Source organism: Melospiza melodia, chromosome 29 (genome assembly GCF_035770615.1).
Source record: "Melospiza melodia melodia isolate bMelMel2 chromosome 29, bMelMel2.pri, whole genome shotgun sequence".
Lineage (NCBI taxonomy): Eukaryota > Metazoa > Chordata > Aves > Passeriformes > Passerellidae > Melospiza > Melospiza melodia.
The window spans coordinates 1,204,604-1,222,371 of record NC_086222.1 but is presented as its reverse complement, the minus strand read 5'-3'; the positions used below and the strand labels follow the sequence as shown (position 1 = coordinate 1,222,371).

General features: G+C 60.3%; 1 protein-coding gene across 1 annotated transcript; it reads left to right on the top strand.

Moving 5' to 3' along the window:
* The first annotated feature begins 2,712 nt into the window (after positions 1-2,712).
* TMPRSS13 (transmembrane serine protease 13) lies at positions 2,713-13,487 on the top strand. The gene is made up of 13 exons (XM_063178339.1): positions 2,713-2,787; positions 7,963-8,137; positions 8,392-8,493; positions 9,103-9,225; positions 9,303-9,432; positions 9,581-9,673; positions 9,758-9,801; positions 10,040-10,199; positions 10,779-10,951; positions 11,381-11,479; positions 12,240-12,382; positions 12,472-12,624; positions 12,728-13,487. The coding sequence occupies exons 1-13, from the start codon at positions 2,767-2,769 to the stop codon at positions 12,740-12,742; spliced, it is 1,431 nt and encodes a 476-aa protein (XP_063034409.1). The 5' UTR covers positions 2,713-2,766; the 3' UTR covers positions 12,743-13,487.
* The last annotated feature ends 4,281 nt before the right edge of the window (positions 13,488-17,768 follow it).

The window sequence follows — 17,768 nt, the reverse complement described above, 5'->3', positions numbered from 1 at the left end:
TTTCCTGGGGCCCTCATGTGATGGAGAGCAATTTTCCTCAACAGGAGGAATTTCCCACTGGGGAATTCGTGGAAAGAACACAGACAAAAAGAGCAAGAGAAACCAAAAGTGCTGTGGACAGAGAGCATCAAGGTGGGCACAGACATGCAGGCTCCTCTTGGAAGAACCATCTTAAAGGACTGAAGTGGGAGATTTCTCCTGTTTTCCCTGACTTACCCTTTCTGACAAAGGCCAAAAGCTGCCACAAACTCGGCAGCAGATCCCTTCCCTGCCCTGGTGTGTCCCCATCAGGGCAGAGCAGCTGGTGTCCTGCCACTCTGCAGCTGCCCCCCAAAGGCACAGACTGTGTTTTGCGCAAGTCATGGCAATGAAAAGCAACGGGACCCAAAGGCAGGAGAGTGGGAGTTCTGTGGAAAAGCCACAGCGGGGCTGGCCCAGCGGGTGAGGCGCTTCAGAGAACTGGGAGAAGCGGTTGGCAATTTAGAGGAAAGTGAAAGAGGCTGAGGAGGAACGAGAGTTCTGCAGAATGCTTGGATGGTGTTACAGCAGGGCTGTAGATGATGTTCTCGCTCCCAACAGAGGGGAGGGAAAATGCATCTGACTCCATCTTATCAGAAGGTTAATTAATTACTTTATTACACTATGTTATTTTATACTATATTATTTTATACTATATATATTATACTATATACTTTATTATATATATAATAGATATTATATTATATACTTTATAATAGATATAATTATATTATATACTCTATTATATATATAAAAATATATATTATACTATATACTTTATTGTACTATATTACACTCTGTTACATTACATCTAAACTGAATGTGCCAAGCACTCAACTACCCAAATCTCGCGACTGTCACCCAACAATCCCAACACACACACACTCTGACAGGCCAAGGAAACAAAACACCATCACTGTGAGTTAACAATCTCCTCATTGCATTCTGCTTTTGCACAACAGGCACAACAAATGACAAGAATTTTGTTTTCTTTCTCTGAGGTCCAGAAATATTCTTGGGAAGAGCTGTGCCTGGCTTTTCTCTGTGAAATGTGGCCACAGAGGGGGCTCGGGCTGGAGCCTGAGCTCTGCAGGGAGGGCGCAGCTCTCCAGGTGCCGCAGGAGAGGGCACGCTGAGAGCTGGGCTGATGTGGCTGACCCTGAAATGCCTCCCTGAGGACGCAGCACGGAGAAACCCAGCCCAGGAGCACCTGGGGCTGTGCATTTCCCTCCCCGCCGTCCCTCGGGAAGCTTCCCAGGGTGCCAGCAGGGCCAGGCAGGTGAGGCTGCAGGAGCAGGGCAGGGATGGGCCCAGAGGGCTGGTTCTGCACAGCCCTGCCGCAGGACAGAGCAGCGCAGGATCCTCGGCCCGGTTCCCTGGAGCCCAGAGGCTGGAGCAGCTCTCCTGGGCTGGTGGAGCCGGCTCTGGCTGTGCCTTCCAGCTCCTCGTTCGTGGCTGGGAGGGCAGGAGGGTGCAGGGAGGGCTCAGAGCAGCAGGAAAGGTGAGGATTCCAGCCCGGAGCTGTGTGCATGCTGACATTTACCATCAGGCTGCTGGGGTCAAGGCACACACGCTGTTCCCTGGAACTTGCTCTCTGCAGGTGGCTTTGTAGCAAGCAATGAGCAATTCCTGGAGGTGTTTTCTGAGAATCCCTTTCTGGGGTGGATGCAGCAGCTCAGGAGGGCTCAGGGCTGCCTGGGGTGCAGCTCAGTGCTTGGCCACCTTGGCACTCAGCAGGCACCGCCTGCAGAGGCACAAAAAGCAAACAAAACCCCCCAAAAAACACTCCTGGCTGTGAAAACTGCAGAGGCACGAACTGTGGGGTGAGGGCTGGCTCAGAACCCCTCTGTGAGCTGGGAGCAGGAGGAGTCAGAGGGATCCAGCCCAGACTTTGCAGCCTACAAAGGAATTTTGCATGAGGGGTCAGAGGGATCCAGCACAAACTTTCCAGCCTCCAAAGGAGCTTTGCACCAGGGCTCCTCCAAGCCTGGATGTCCCCATTTGTCTCCTGCCCTTCTGATGAGCAGGTGTGGGTGGGGAGCTGGATGAACGAGGAATTTACACTGAGAATGATGCCAGGAGAAACCTGTGGCACTGAGGGTCAGGATGGAGGGTGAAGCCGGGCCTTTCTCCCTTAATCCTGGAATTTTCACCTGTTCCTCCCTGAGTCCTTGGTCAAGCAGAGCATCCCCAGGCTGTGCCTGCAGGCCAGGCAGGAGGCTGTGCTGGCTCCTGGCAGAGGCACCGCTCCATCAGCAAAGGAATTAAAATCCTCTAGAGGAACCGGAGGGAAACGGCGCTTCATTTCCTTTGGGACAGGGAATTCCTGACTTGTGGCTCACGGCAGCGAGGTTCTCCTGGCTGGGCACGGCTGGGCATCCCCTGCTCTGCGCTGTGCCGGGCAGGAGAGCCAGGGTGGGCGAGTGAATGGGGGGCACGGAGGGGAGGAAGGGGGTTCGGGTGAGCCCGGGGAGCCCCGGGATGCCGCTGTTCCCCGGGGCCGGCTCTGCCCCGCTCGCAGGGCCCCTGGCCGGCCGGCAGAGCGCAGGTGTCGCGGAGCTGTTGGGAAACCGGCGGCGCCGGGGCCGGGCAGGTCCGACAGGTTTGCTGCGCTGCCGGCACTGACGTACGAGCCCGCTCGCCAAACACCTCCTGGGCCGGCCCCAGCCGAGCTGGCCCCGCTCGGCACCGCGCTGCTGGCATGGCCGAGCCGCGGCTCTGAGCCCAGCCCAGCCCCGAGCCCGGCCCATGGACGGCAAAACCTCCCCGGTAAGTGCGGCAGCTGCGGGCGCCGCGGACCCGCTCCGCTCGGGGAATGGGGGGACCGGCTTTGCTCCTACTCTCTGCTCTCCGCTCCTGCTCTCCGGGTGTTCCCCACGGCAGCCGGAGGGAGAAGGAGCCGCAGGAGCTGCCTGAGGAGCCGCAGCCTCCGGCACCCATTGGAGGGAGGGCAGCAGCATCCCTGGTGCCGGCAGAAGTGCCGAGGCTCCTCCGGGTGCTTTGCCACACTGAGCTGTGAGCTGAGGGTGCTGTCAGAAGGATCTGGTGCCCCTTGGCACGTTGCTGAGCCCTCTGGCTCAGTTCCCAGCAGCGCTGCGCTGGTGGGCGCAGCTCCCCTCGCCTGCTCTCCAGGCAGTTTTCCCTGCGCCCTTTTGGGCTGGGCTGGCTGGGACCTGCTGAGCCCGGGATGTGGGGCTCTGCTGAGCATCCTGTCATGGGGAAAACATCCATCCCGGCCGGGCACCGGGCGAGGCAGCGAGTAATTACCGTGCCGAGCAGCGCCGGGTGCCAGCGACATCCGGGACTGTGGGGCTGCAGGGGAGGAGAGCCGGCTCTGACAGCGTCCCCTTCCTGCCCCTGGGCCTGGGGGGCTGCCAGGAGGGGCACGGCGGGTTTGTGCTGGGTGTTGGCTGGCTCTGGGGAGATACAGAATGGTCCCAGCTCTGGGTGGCATCGCTGCATCTCGGTGATGGTGGGGCAGGAACTGGCATGGCCACATGCAGAGACCATTGCCCAATACTGGACAGCCCCACTGGGGCACCTTGGCATTGTCACCTGGGTTAAGTGGGCCATCAGGAGTGCCAGGAGCCACCCTTGGCTCTGCCATGGCAGCAGTGTCTCTCTGTCTTTCCAGGCCTCTGTTTGCCCCTCTGTGGAGTGAGGTGAGCAGTGGTTACTCTGCCCCTGGAACATCTTGGGTCTGTGCCCAAGGGGTGCCCACAGTGGCACAGGATGAGCTGTCCCTGGCTCAATAAACAGTCACTCACCTGCACTCTCAGAGTGACAGTGCCTGGCTCTGGGATTTCACTGTGCTGTGTGTGACAGTGCCTGGCTCTGGGATTTCACTGTGCTGTGTGTGGCAGGGCCTTGGCAGTGCCCTCTGTCCTCGTTCTGGTGCTGGGCTCTGTCCCCTCCCGGGCAGGCCCCGCTCAGCAGTGGCACTTGAGCAGGACGCTGTCACCCAGAGGGATGGGGGCTCTCTAGGCCGGGGACACCTCTGTCCTGGTGAGGACAATGTCTCAGTTGTGTGCTGGCTGAGCTGCTCTGAGCAGACAATGGATGCTTCAGGAGCTCCCAGGCTGGGCACGGGAGCTGTGCTGAGGGTGGGCTCAGCTGGGGAGGAGGAGCTGAGGCAGCTCATTGAAGCCAGGCTGCCTCTTTCCCTCTCTCCCCGCTTGATGCTCGGGGTTTTTGGGGGCTCTGTGTCCTGCTGCTCCCCCAGGATGTAGCTGGGCCCAGGTCTGCTTACAACACCCAGGTGTTCCCTGGCTTCCGCTTTCCCTCCCACTCCGAAACCGCGGCTGCCTGCTGGCTGCTTTCCCTGGAGCCTCCAGCCGTGCCTGGATCACCTTTCCCCTGCTCATTGTCCTGGCTGCCCCGGGTTTGGGGGCCTTCCCTCCACCATGGCAGGCCGTGGAGCTGCAGGTCAGTGTGCAGCTCAGGGTGCAAAGGGGACCTCAGCACTGCTGCCCTTGGTTTGGGGGCCATGCCCAGCTCTGCTCTGGGATGGGGTGCGAGGTGCTGTTTGCACTCCTGACAGGTTTAGCAGAGGGCTCGTGCTGCAGACAGGCAGTGTGCACTGTCTGCAAGGCAAGCAAAGCTGGCCGGGAGTCCCTGAGTGTCCCCAGTGTCCCTCCTGGCTGTCCTGTGGATGCCAGCCCTCTGTGCCAGGCAGGGGCTGCCTGTGCCCCCATCCCCTGGGTGCAGATCACTGCTGCGGATGGATCACCCTGGGCACGGATCGCTGCTGAGGCTGCTGCAGCACCTGCAGAGCCGTGGGGGAAAGGGCTGAAACCGCAGCGGCGCCTGTGATCCGGGCTGGGCTCTGCCTCTGACTTTTACTCAAAAGCCAGCGAGGGATGAGTAAAGGTTTAAAGGTTTTGTGGGCAGGAGCCAGCGCTCGCTCGCTCGCTCGCCGGGGTCACGCACTCTCCCCAGCAGCAGGAACATCTCTGCAAAACCGCCTCAGTTTGCTCTGCTGCAGTGGCCCCACACTGCTCACCGTGGTAAGGGCTCTGTCACCCTTCCTGGCAGCCCACAGAATTATTTAAAGTTTTTAAGGAAAGAAGCAGCTGGGAGTTCACCTGTGTGTAAGCAAGGGCATGTGCTTCCTGCTGAGGAGCGCTCGGAGCAGCGTGACCTGTGGCACGTTTCGCTGTTCATTTGGTGTGTTTGCACACTGCAGGTGGGAGTGCTGTGGCATCCAGCACTGCTGGCTCCCTGGGCACGCTGGGCTGTGCTTTCTGTGTGTGGTTTGTCCCTTGGAGGTTTGTAGTGCTGCTAGAGCAGAGGGTCACAGCTGCTGCAGGGTGAGATGTGACACATCAGGCGTGGGGACAGCACACCAATGCCAGGGGAAAAGGGTATTTACAAAAACCGTATTTCAATGCAGGCAGGAGAGATCCTTTTCCCAGGAATGGCTGCTGGCATCCCCACATTGCTCTGCCCAGGACCTGCCACAGCTCTGGCTGTCACCCGCAGTGGGCACTGAGGGTACCCAGGGATGCCCCACGATGTGGGTGCGTGAGAATGGAGATCCTGTCAGTGCTGTGGCTGCTCAGGCCCATTCGGGCACTGCAGGGCACCCTCCAGCCTTGAGGAGAAAAGGGAGGGGCTCTGCTGGGCTCCCCGGCACCCCTGGGAGAGGGCAAGGCTGCAGCAGCGCAGGGAAATGGGGGTGTGGGCAAACGTGGAGCAGATCCAGGCTGCTGGGGAAGGGCCGGGAGTGGGGCTGGTGCAGTGAAACAGAAAGCGCCTCTCTCGCTCCTCCCCGTGCGCAGGAGCTCCACAAGGGTGGGCAGGAGGCTCCCCATGGCCAGGGGACACCAGCAGCGCCTGTGCCAAGGGCCCGGGGCTGGGAGGAGGGTTATGCCAGGGCTGGGAGGAGGTTTGTGCTGGGGATGGCCCTGCACACGCTGCTGGCCAGGGAGGGTGGCCCCAAGGCAGGGGTGCTGTGGCTGCCGGCTCTGCAAGGATGGGCTCAGCAGACACGGTCCGAGCAGGGCAGGTGTGCAGCACAGGTGTGCCCCCAGTGTGCAGAGCAGCTGTGTGCCCACTGTGCAGGGCAGGTGTCCCTGGTGTGCAGCACAGGTGTGTCCCCAGTGTACAGCACAGGTGTCCCCAGTGTGCAGCACAGGTGTGTCCCTGGTGTACAGCACAGGTGTCCCCAGTGTACAGCACAGGTGTCCCCGGTGTACAGCACAGGTGTCCCCAGTGTACAGCACAGGTGTGTCCCCGGTGTACAGCACAGGTGTCCCCAATGTACATCACAGGTGTCCCCAGTGTACAGTACAGGTGTGTCCCTGGTGTACAGTACAGGTGTCCCCGGTGTACAGCACAGGTGTCCCGGTGTACAGCACAGGTGTGTCTCCAGTGTACAGCACAGGTGTCCCCAATGTACATCGCAGGTGTCCCCAGTGTACAGTACAGGTGTGTCCCTGGTGTACAGCACAGGTGTGTCCCCGGTGTACAGCACAGGTGTGTCTCCAGTGTATAGCACAGGTGTCCCCAGTGTGCAGCACAGGTGTGTCTCCAGTGTACAGCACAGGTGTCCCCAGTGTACAGCACAGGTGTGTCCCCGGTGTACAGCACAGGTGTCCCCAGTGTGCAGCACAGGTGTGTCCCCGGTGTACAGCACAGGTGTCCCCAGTGTACAGCACAGGTGTGTCCCCGGTGTACAGCACAGGTGTGTCCAGTGTGCAGCACAGGTGTCCCCAGTGTACAGCACAGGTGTGTCCCCAGTGCACAGCACAGGTGTCCCCAGTGTGTGGCTGGGCTCAGACCCATGCAGGACACGTGGCCACGCCGGGCTGTGACTCACAGGTAAAGCCCAGGAAGTGACAGCAGCATCACCAGGGAGGGCCCAGCCACGCTCACACAGCACCAGCAGCCCCTCGAGCTGCTCAGCAGGGCTCCTGGCTCCCTTGGGAACACCAGCAGGGAGAAAAGCCAGATGGAAAGGCCAAGGGGGCTCCCAGCAGTGTCCCCCTGTTGCTGTGCCCCTGCCCATGTCCCTGCCCTCTCCAGAGCTCCAGCCCGAGCGCTCCTCACCAGCCTGGCAGGGAAAGGGATGATTCCTGCTCACGAAGAAGGGTGATTTCTATCAGTGCAGGGCCAAAAACCAGAGACAGGCTCCCAGAGGGATGTGTTAGAGCCCGTCTCTGGGTGGTGAGTGGTCCTCACAGAATGGTGGCTCCACTTCTCCCTGGGCTCCCCAGTTCTCCTGCCCCAGAATGGTTTGGATGGAAAGGGATTGAAGGCTCACCCAGTTCCAGCCCCCTTCCATGGGCAGGGACACCTCCCACTGGACCAGAGTGCTCCAAGCCCCATCCATCCCACAAAAGGTAGAGGAAGCAGCATTTATTTAGGGATTTGTTCATCTCTGGAGGGAAATGAGAGGCCCTGGCTTCTGTCACCAAGGGAGCATTTGGGAGAGTGCATTCTGAGGAAAGGAAACAGACACATTTTCTTTTGTGAATTCATGGATCAGGAGTGACACAACTGCAGAGCAGCATTCCAGGGCGCAGGACGTTTCAGGGCTTGGAAAACACCGATTATTAAGTGTTACTAAACGACAGCTGGAAATTGCACTGTATTTTTCAAATGGCTAATTAGGGATAGATGCATAAATTGGGGCACTGGCCCGGTGGAACTGGGCCACGGCGTGACTGTCACCATGACAAATACCCGGATGATTGCTCGGCTCCCAGAGATGCTTTTGGGGAGCTCGGCTGCCTGCAGGGGGAAAACCCAGCGCCAAGGAGGGTTTTGGCCATCCTGGGTGGGATGTGGCTCAGGTCCTGGTACAGAGAGAGGCATTGAGGGGTGACTCTGATGGCTCATTGTGGTGCCAGGGGACTCGGCTGTCTCTGAGCTCACAGCTGGCAGGGTGGGGGACTCTGGTGGGCAGCAGTCACTGCTGGTGACAGTCCCCTCTGCCCACAGACCACTGCCTCGCCCAGCAGTGTCCTTCCCAGCCTGCTCCATGTCTCCACGGCCAGCAGCCTCTTCGGTGCCCGACCTCCGCCGCCTCGAGAGAACGTCCTGGGCATCAGCTTCAAACCCTACAGCCCCGAGTCCGGCCCGGCCCCGAGCCCCTGCTCGGCCTGTGACAGCTCCCGTGAGGATGGGGACAGGGCTGAGCCATGGCCTGGTGCCTGCCAGGCTGGGGAGGGATGGAGGGAGGCAGGGAGGTCACAGCTGGGGTGTGAGGGGTGTGGGGGGCAAGGGAGAGCACAGTGACCACGGGACAGGCTGGGGTGTGCACGGCACTGCTCTCCCACAGCCCAGAGCTGGCTCCTGACCCTGACCCTGACCCTGACCCTGACCCTGACCCTGACCCTGACCCTGACCCTGCCTCTGCCCTGCTGCCAGGATCCTCCATGTTCAGAGCTCCCTGCATGAGCCAGCGGCGGCTCGCGCTCATCTTCTGCGTCTCGGTGCTCATCGTGCTGCTCATCGCCCTCATCCTGCTGTGTGAGTGGGGTGGGGGCCCTGCCCGGGGGGCTCAGGGGAGCTGGGGGTCAGCAGAGTCTGGGGATACCCTCACTGGGAATTCCCAGAGGGAAACGCCTGGCTCGGAGACAGGGATGTGCTCTTCCCGTTCCCTGAGCGTTCCTGACATCTGCTGGAGAGACAGGAGCTGGGGAGGGAGAAAAGGAGGTTGCTGCTGGGCTGGTGCCAGTTTCAGGGGTTGGGGCTGCAGTGGGCTTTCCTTCTGGTGGGCAGCTCAACCCAGCAGCACCCAGAGCTGCCCTCCCCAACACAAACCATGGTCCGTGGGCAGAACAGGCACAGACACCGGGGAATGCCTTCGATCCTGCTGCCACTCTCCAGCCCCAGGCTCGAAGCACTCACAGGCTGAATGCATCTCCTGTGGGTGAAGGGAGAGGGGCTGGGAGCAGCTGGGCAGCACAGGGGGTGCTCAGGGTGCCCAGTGCTCCCACAGCAGCTCCTCACTCTTGCTCACACACGCCTCACACTCATACCCAGTGAGTGTGAACGCTCCAGATGCCCACCCAGGTGGGGCACAGCCCGTCACCCATGGGCAGCCCCGGCCTCAGCGTGGTGTTCTCCTGCTTCCAGTCATGTTCTGGAGGTCACAGACGGGCATCCTGTACAAGGAGCCGGCGGAGAGCTGCAAGGACAGCCCCGTGCGCTGCGACGGCGTCGTCGACTGCTCCCAGAGGAGCGACGAGCTGGGCTGCGGTGAGGCACGGGAGATGGGATGGGGGCGATGGGGGGAGCCCCAGGAGCTCCCCTGACCCTCCTGCTCCGTCCCACAGTGCGCTTCTCCTCCGAGGAGTCCTTGCTCCACGTGTACTCCAGCACCGAGAGCCAGTGGCTGCCGGTGTGCAGCAGCGACTGGGACGAGTCCTTCTCCAGGAAAACCTGCCGGCAGCTGGGATTCCAGAAGTAATTCCTGGAGGAGGGGTTGTTCTGCTCTGATGGGTGCTGCCAAAGCCCTGCCCTGCCTGAGGGCAGGGTCTGCTGTGCTGTTTCCCCGTCTGGGCACAGTGAGTGACCCACGGGGGGCCCTCACTGTCCGTCCTCTCCCCTCCAGTGCCTCCCAGACCGAGTTCATCCCCCTGCGCGTCCCTGGCAAGAGCCTCACGGTGACTGATGAGCGAGAGACCATCCAGCAGAGCCTCAACAGGTACCAGGGTCCCCCTCAGCCCTGTCCTGGCGCCACAGGGACAGAGCTGAGGCTGAGGGTGGCCGTCCCTCCTCTCTCCCACAGCTCCCAGTGTCTCACAGGAAAGTACGTCTCCCTGCGATGCACAAGTAAGGAGCTGGCTAGGACACAGCTGAGGGTGGGTGCCCTTTGCACAGGCTTGGGAGCCCTTTATCCCCTTCTCAGCACAGGGGTGGGCAAATGGGACATCATCTGGGTGCTAGAAAAGCACCAACATTGCATTCCCTGCAATAAGCGTGGCTCCTGTGGGTGGTGGGGGTGCTGTGTGTGTGTCCCCCCGTGCTCCCTTCCCCCTGAGCCTTTCTCCCAGCCCTGCTGTCCCTCCAGCCTGCGGGCAGAGGATTTCTGGCCGGATCATCGGTGGGAAGGAGACCTCTGTGAACAAGTGGCCCTGGCAGGTCAGCGTGCAGTACGGGCCCATCCACATCTGCGGCGGCACCATCATCGACGCCCAGTGGGTGCTCACGGCTGCCCACTGCTTCTTCATGTGAGTGCTGCTGCCAGCCCAGCCTGGGCACCCGGCCCAGCCCCACGCCCGGCTCACGCTCTGTCACAGACATCTTTTATGGAAAACCCTTTCCTTGGGATTTTTCCTCCTGAGAAGCTGAGAGGCCTCAGGAACAAAATGCAAACAATGGTTATCTGCTGCTGTGGAATGCAGCAGGTGCATCTGGGATTGTTTCTAATTAATGGCCAGTCACAGTCAGCTGGCTCGGATTCTCTGTCTGAGACAGAAGTCTTTGTTATCATTCCTTCTTTTCCTATTCTTAGCCAGCCTTCAGATGAAATCCTTTCTTCTATTCTTTTAGTATCGATATAATATAATATAATATAATATAATATAATATAATATAATATAATATAATATAATATAATATAATATAATATAATATAATATAATATAATATAATATAATATAATATAATATAATATAATATAATATAAATCATAAAATAATAAATCAAGCTTTCTGAAACACAGAGTCAGATCCTCGTCTCTTCCCTCACCCTAAGACCCCTGTGACCACGGTCACACTGACTCCCTCCCGCCCCTCTCGCCCTGCCAGGAACAGCATGAAGATCCTGGATGACTGGAAGGTGTACGGCGGGGTGTCAGACCTGAAGCAGCCCATGGAGGGCATCCCCGTGTCCCAGGTCATCATCAACTCCAACTACAGCGACGACCACGACGACTACGACATCGCCCTCATGAAGCTCTCCAGGCCACTGACACTCTCAGGTGAGGTCACCTGGCTCACCTGGGCTTGGCTGGGTGGTGTTTGGGGGACAGGGAGATGGACAGGACTGAAAGGTGTGCCCTGGGAACCGTGGGGTGTGTGGGGCTGCTGCCAGCTGGGGCATTCACAGAATGACCAGGTTAGAAGAGACCTTAAAGAGCATTGAGTCCAACCCATGTCCTAACTCCTCAACTAAACCATGGCACCCAATGCCACATCCCGCTCTGCTGTGGCCACCTCGCCTGTCCCGTGCCCAGGAAGGCTCTGGCACCCGCAGCCGTGGGCTCAGCTGTGCCCCCAGCCCCACAGGGGCCGGAGGGTGGGATGGGCATGGAGGGAGCCTCTCCTGCGCCCCGCGCTCCTCCCTGGCTGCTGGGCCGTGCTGATTTCTGTGCCGGTGACTCATCCCTCGCTCCATGCCGCTCCTGCAGCCCAGGTGCGCCCCGCCTGCCTGCCCATGCACGGCCAGCGATTCCAGACCGGCCGGTCCTGCTTCATCACCGGCTTCGGCAAGACCCGGGAGAACGAAGGTGAGGGGGGACCGCGGCTCCCGCAGGCAGCCCCTGCACCGAGCACAGCCTTGCCGGGGTCCTGGAGGGCTTTCCCACCGGGATAACTCCGGGATAGCCCCGGAGGGCTTTCCCACCGGGATCACTCCCGGGCCAGCCCCGGAGGGCTTTCCCACCGGGATCACTCCCGGGATAGCCCCGGAGGGCTTTCCCACCGGGATCACTCCCGGGATAGCCCCGGAGGGCTTTCCCACCGGGATAACTCCCGGAATCCTGGAGGGCTTTCCCACCGGGATCACTCCCGGGACAGCCCCGGAGGGCTTTCCCACCGGGATAACTCCCGGGATAGCCCCGGAGGGCTTTCCCACCGGGATAACTCCCGGGATAGCCCCGGAGGGCTTTCCCACCGGGATCACTCCCGGGATAGCCCCGGAGGGCTTTCCCACCGGGATCACTCCCGGGACAGCCCCGGAGGGTTTTCCCACCGGGATAACTCCCGGGCCAGCCCCGGAGGGCTTTCCCACCGGGATCACTCCCGGGATAGCCCCGGAGGGCTTTCCCGCAGGGATCACTCCCGGGATAGCCCCGGAGGGCTTTCCCACCGGGATAACTCCCGGAATCCTGGAGGGCTTTCCCACCGGGATCACTCCCGCGCCAGCCCTGCCGGCCGCCAGGCTCTGCACAAACCAGCCCTGCGAGAAGCGGCTGCTTCCTCCCTCGCTGCTGAGGGGCCGGGGGATGGCGAGGCCCCCCCTGGCCCACAGCTCTTCCTGCCTTGCAGATAACACCTCCCCGAAGCTGCGGGAGGCCGAGGTGAAGCTGATCGACTACAAGATCTGCAACAGCGACAAGGTGTACGAGGGCTACCTGACCCCCCGCATGATGTGCGCCGGGTACCTGCAGGGAGGCAAGGACGCCTGCCAGGTGAGCCGGGGGCACGCCTGGGCACAGCTGCCCTGTTCGGGGACCCATCTCCCGCCTCCCCTCCTCACTGCTCTGCCCCTGTGAGCCAGGGCGACAGCGGAGGGCCCCTGGTGTGCGAGGACGATGGCCGCTGGTACGTGGCCGGGGTGACGAGCTGGGGGACAGGATGTGGCCAGAAGAACAAGCCCGGGGTGTACACGCGTGTGACAAAGCTCCTCAGCTGGATATACAGCAAAATGGAGGTGAGGTGGCAGGGCTGGGCCTGGGCAGGGTGGCCCCGGAGAGATGCTGTGCCCCCAGCCCAGCCCTGGCGCCTCACCCCGCTCCCCTCTCTGTCCCTTGCAGAGTGAGAACGACTAAAGGCAGGATGGACACTGGGCTGGCACGGGCCACTGCCCCAGGCATGGTGCCACCAGCCAACCCCCACCTCTCCGGACTGTCCCTGCAGCCAGGGACCCGTGGCTGCCCCCGAAGTTGGAAACAGCACCTGCAAAGCGCCCCTGCCCTCGCCTGGTGCCAGGGGTGGTGTGGTGGTGGCTGGGCACAGCACCCAGCCGGGCCCGGGGGCACACAGCCCATGCCAGCAGCTGGCCGTGCTGGCTGGGGACACCTCCCTGCCCCGTGTGTGCGGCTCTCCTGGAAATAGACCTGTCTGGACAGGCTGTGTGAGTGCTTCCTGGAGGGGCCCTGGCATCCTCAGCAGGGTGAGGGGCTGCCAGCTGTGCCCGTGGAGAGGGAGCTCTCCCCTTTAGCCAGGTCATATCAATGCCCCTGGAGAGGGAGCTCTCTCCTTTAGCTGGGTCACAGCTGTGCCCCTGGAGAGGGAGCTCTCTCCCTTAGTCACAGCTGCCAGCAGTGCCGGTGGAGAGGGAGCTCTCTCTTCTAGTCAGGTCACAGCTTTGCCTATGGAAATGGAATCCTCCCCTTTAGCCAGGTCACAGCAGTGCCCATGGAGAGGGAACCCTCTCCTTGAGCCATGTTACAGCTGTGCCCGTGCAGAGGGAGCTCTCTCCTTGAGCCGGGTCACAGCAGTGCCCGTGCAGAGGGAACCCTCTCCTTTAGCCAGCAGTGCCCATGGAGATGGAGCTCTCTCCTTGAGCCAGGTCACAGCAGTGCCCGTGCAGAGGGAGCTCTCTCCTTGAGCCAGGTCACAGCTGCCAGCAGTGCCCGTGCAGAGGGAGCTCTCTCCTTTAGCCAGCTGTGCCCGTGCAGAGGGAGCTCTCTCCTTCAGCCACAGCTGTGCCCCCTCAGGCTGCAGGATGAGCAGCTGTGTCCACCCTGCCACACCTGCGGGCTCTGCCCCAAGGGGAGCCCCGAGCTGCGGATATTCCTGCCCCTGGCAGGCGCGGCCGCTGCCCTGCTGTTTGCAGAGGGATTTAGGAAGTTCCTTTTAAGGATGTCCCTGCCTGCCGGAGAAATGCGGAGCTGTTTATTTTTCCATGCCGTGGCTCCGGTCGGAGCCCGCGCTCCCTCCCAGCCCCGCGGCCGCTCTCAGTGCGCTCCGGGCGGGGTTTGGGGCGCTCTGAGCCCTCGGGGTGGCTGTGGCAGCTGGGACAGAACCAGAGGGAGCAGCCCTGGATGTCCCTGCTGGGAGCTCTGCGGTGCCCGAGCGCTGCCTGCAGGGATGGCACACCCTGCCGTCCTCTGTGTCCTCCCTGCCCGTGCCCCAGCAGGGCCATTTCCCTCTGGGAAACAAGTGCCTTCCTCTCCTGGTGGGCGCTGGGCACACAGGGAGATGCCCAGGGTGAGCAGAGCCTGCCTGCTCCCCTCCCCAGCCCCGGGGACAGCTGCAGGGGGGGTCCTGTGGAGCCTGGCCACCCCGCACTCGTCTAATAAATGTTTTGGTAGTGTCCCCCGTGGAGATGGCTCTTTGGGGAGGGCTGGAAAGGAAGCAGCAGCGTGCCAATGCGCCAAGGATCCCTGGGGAGCGGGCATGTGATGGAGCGGCCCTTCCTGCCCATCACCTGCTGCTCGTGGCTGGGAGAAAAGGGAGAAAAGGGATGCTTTCTGCTGCTCAGGTCCTGGGGACATCCCCTGTATTCTCAGCACTGACCACTTCCCCTGGGAAAGGTTATGGCAGCTGCGGTGTGTGTTGTGGTAGCATATCTGGGTGTGCAGAAAACACCTGCCTCTCCTGGGGCCGGGGCTGCACCTGCTGCTGCTGGGAAGGGCTGGGGGAGTTCCTGGCCTTGCTTCCCTTCTGTGCCTTTGGACAGGGCTAGGGGGCTGCCCCGGACCTGAACTGAAACAAAGGGAGGGACCCGGTGCCTTTTGGGAAGAGCCAAATCAGCCTGACCTCGAATCCCTTTGCACAGCAGCAGAACAGAAACCTCCCAGGGCTCAGGAGCTGCCCTGGAGAATGGGGTGAGCAGGGCTGGGGGGCTGCTGCTCCCACCTCCCCAGGCCCAGGGGCTGCTGCTCCCACCTCCCCAGGGCCAGGGGCTGCTGCTCCCACCTCCCCACGGCCAGGGGGCTGCTGCTCCCACCTCCCCAGGGCCAGGGGCTGCTCCCAGCCCATCTCCTGGACAAGGGGGCTGCTCCCACCTCCCCACCTGGACAAGGGGGCCCTTGGGCAGCCCTGCTGGGCTCCAGCCCGGCCTGGGGGGCTCTGCTCCCCCCACACCGAGCCTGCACATGCAGCAGTGCCTGCCCTCAGGGTGCAGGGCAGCACAAGTTTCCATAAACAGGAGCTGATCCTGAGTTAGAGATGGGGCCCTGGCTTCCCTGGTCTGGTTAAAGTGGGAATTCAGTGGGCCTTAAGGCACAGACCCAGCCTAGCTTTGTCCAGAGGGGTCTGGGATTTTCTGTAGGTAAGTCAGAGCAGAGCAGCAGTTCCTGGTGGTTCATTACTGGACAAATTGATCTTTTGAGGAGGAATAACCCAAAAATGGGAGCCCAATAAGAGCTGATCTCGCTGGAGCTGTGTTCCTGGGGCCAGTAATGTAACATTTCAGCACGTGTGGGACCTTCTCTTCTGCTGTGCATTTCTCCTCTGCTGTGGATTTCTCCTCCTCAGGGGTTATTGCTCTTCGGAAAGTCTCTAACAGCAGAGAAATGCTTTCAGCCCCTAATACCAATGTAATTTATTTATTCTCAGCCTGCCCTCCAGCAGTGTGTGCCCCCAGCCCCACAAGCAGGTATGCTGTGCTTTCCCAGGGGAGGGACGTTTCTAAGCAGATTAGCAGTGATTATTTCCTGCGCAGCCTGGCCACGGCTGTCGTGCTGCTCCCAAAGGCTGTGCAGATGGAGCAGACGCCTTGGACACCACTTTGCCTCCATTTCTGGGGGAGCAGAGCTGTGCTGGGTGCCAGCCCAGCCCCGAGGGACAGCACAGGCCATCACCTGTGGCTCTTACCAAGCCCTTAGCTCAGTGTCCTCCTCCACAGCATCTTCCAAGACAAAGGGTGCTGAGCATCGCCCCACAGCTGTTCCCAAGCTCCTCTCAGCTCTGGAAGTCGTGGGCCAGCATCTCAAAGGGACACAAATTACAGAAATACAGCCTGGCAGGCACCACGTGAATTACTGCCCATTAGCCGCGGTTTTCCCGATCTCTCCTTTTATAGCTCTCTGTTCTGCTGTGTCAAAACACGTTTGTTTACAGGGTTCCAGCGATGATGTTTGCCTGCAAAAATGCCTTTCCTCTAGCTGGGGATTGGTTCCTTTCCCTGGTCAGTAACATCATCACTTGGCACGGGTGGAGTTCAGCTGGAGCTGGGCTTGGTGGGGCAGGGCAGGAGCACCAGGAATGCTCAGTCCCTGTTCCTGCAGGGATCCAGGAATGCTCAATCCCTGCTTCTGTAGGGATCCAGGAATGCTCAATCCCCCTCCTGCAGGGATCCAGGGCACCAGGAATGCTCAATCCCTGCTTCTGTAGGGATCCAGGAATGCTCAATCCCCCTCCCGCAGGGATCCAGGACACCAGGAATGCTCAATCCCTGTTCCTGCAGGGATCCAGGAATGCTCAATCTCTGCTCTGCAGGGATCCAGGAATGCTCAGTCCCCCTCCAGAAGGGATCCAGGGCACCAGGGATGCTCAATCCCTGCTCGTGCAGGGATCCAGGGCACCAGGAATGCTCAATCTCTGCTCAACCCCTGCTTCTGCAGGGATCCAGTGTTGCAGTGTGTTGCTACCCCAATAATCCAGAGCACCAGGAATGCTCAATGCCTGTTCCTGCAGGGATCCAGGGCACCAGGAATGCTCAATGCCTGTTCCTGCAGGGATCCAGGGCACCAGGAATGCTCAATCTCCCTCCAGCAGGGATCCAGGGCAGCAGGAATGGCTGGGCCTGGTGGAAAATGATGTTATTGGGGTAAACGCAGCCTTATGGCTGCACACAGCTTTGTCACTGCTCCACTCTCCCATCTCCCTGAGGCTCAGGGCCTCTGAACAGGCAATTTCCAGGCTTGGCATTACCGAGAGAGACCCTAAAATGGGAGAGGAAAGTTCTGGAGGGCAAGTGGCTCCATCCCTGCCCCAGACCCACGGGGAGGGGATAGCAGCTCCAGGGTAAGGGACAGGGGCTGGGATCAGTCCTGCCCTGCTGGAGCTGTGGCTGTGCTCCTGCTCTCCCAGACACCGAGCAGCCAGCCCAGCCCCCTTGCTAACACAAATCAGCATCTCCTGCCTGGCCTCTGCATCACTTTTGGCCCAGTTTCTCCAGGGGAGAAGCTGGAGCTCAGCGCAGCCTCTCCAGCAGCCCAGCTCTGGGGAGCAGACATTCACCATGAGCGACTGCTGGAGCTTCTTTTCCTCTTCCCTCCCCACATTCACACCGGGATCTCCATTTTACCTGAGTTTGTACAGGGAAAAAGACAATTGATGCTGATTTTTAAAATTCTACTCACTTTGGGCAGCTCCTTGGGAATTTGTGAATAAAGAACCAAGGGAGGGAGGGAAAGCACAGAGCACACCCAGCTGTGTCCTGGCTGCTGCTGCATGGGACATCTGTGCTCAGGGCCCCACCGTGCTCTCCGCAGCCCCCAGGACACGGTCACACCTGCATGTTTTACTGTGTGCTGTGGATAATGACAGCTGAGAGGCAGATAAGGTCAGAGGAGGCCAAAACTTGATTACGATGGTTTGATCCCTGCCTCCCTCTCTGCAGGGTAACTGACAGCCTTATCCTGTTATCCCCATGCATTAGAGGGACTTGATGCTTTCCAGCTCCTCAGTGCTGGTCTGTATCTCCTGACCCTTTGAATAATTGCCTTGAAATGCCAGCGCTGGTTGATTTTCTCTTTATGTTTTACTGGAAGCAGGAGATGGCTGAGGATGGAGCGGTGCCGTCACTGCCTGATCTCTATCTCAGCTGCGTTGGAGGCGGCAGGGATGAGCCAGCTCGGTGCTGACAGCATTGCTGAGGTGTTTTTGCAAGCAGAAATGGCT

Bases quoted from the DNA above. Each gene is read 5' to 3' on its own strand.
- TMPRSS13 (XM_063178339.1), top strand. From the start codon at position 2,767: ATGGACGGCAAAACCTCCCCG. The intron at 8,494-9,102 runs GTGAGTGGGGTG...TCCTGCTTCCAG, and splicing joins CATCGCCCTCATCCTGCTGT to TCATGTTCTGGAGGTCACAG. The intron at 9,226-9,302 runs GTGAGGCACGGG...TCCGTCCCACAG, and splicing joins GAGCGACGAGCTGGGCTGCG to TGCGCTTCTCCTCCGAGGAG.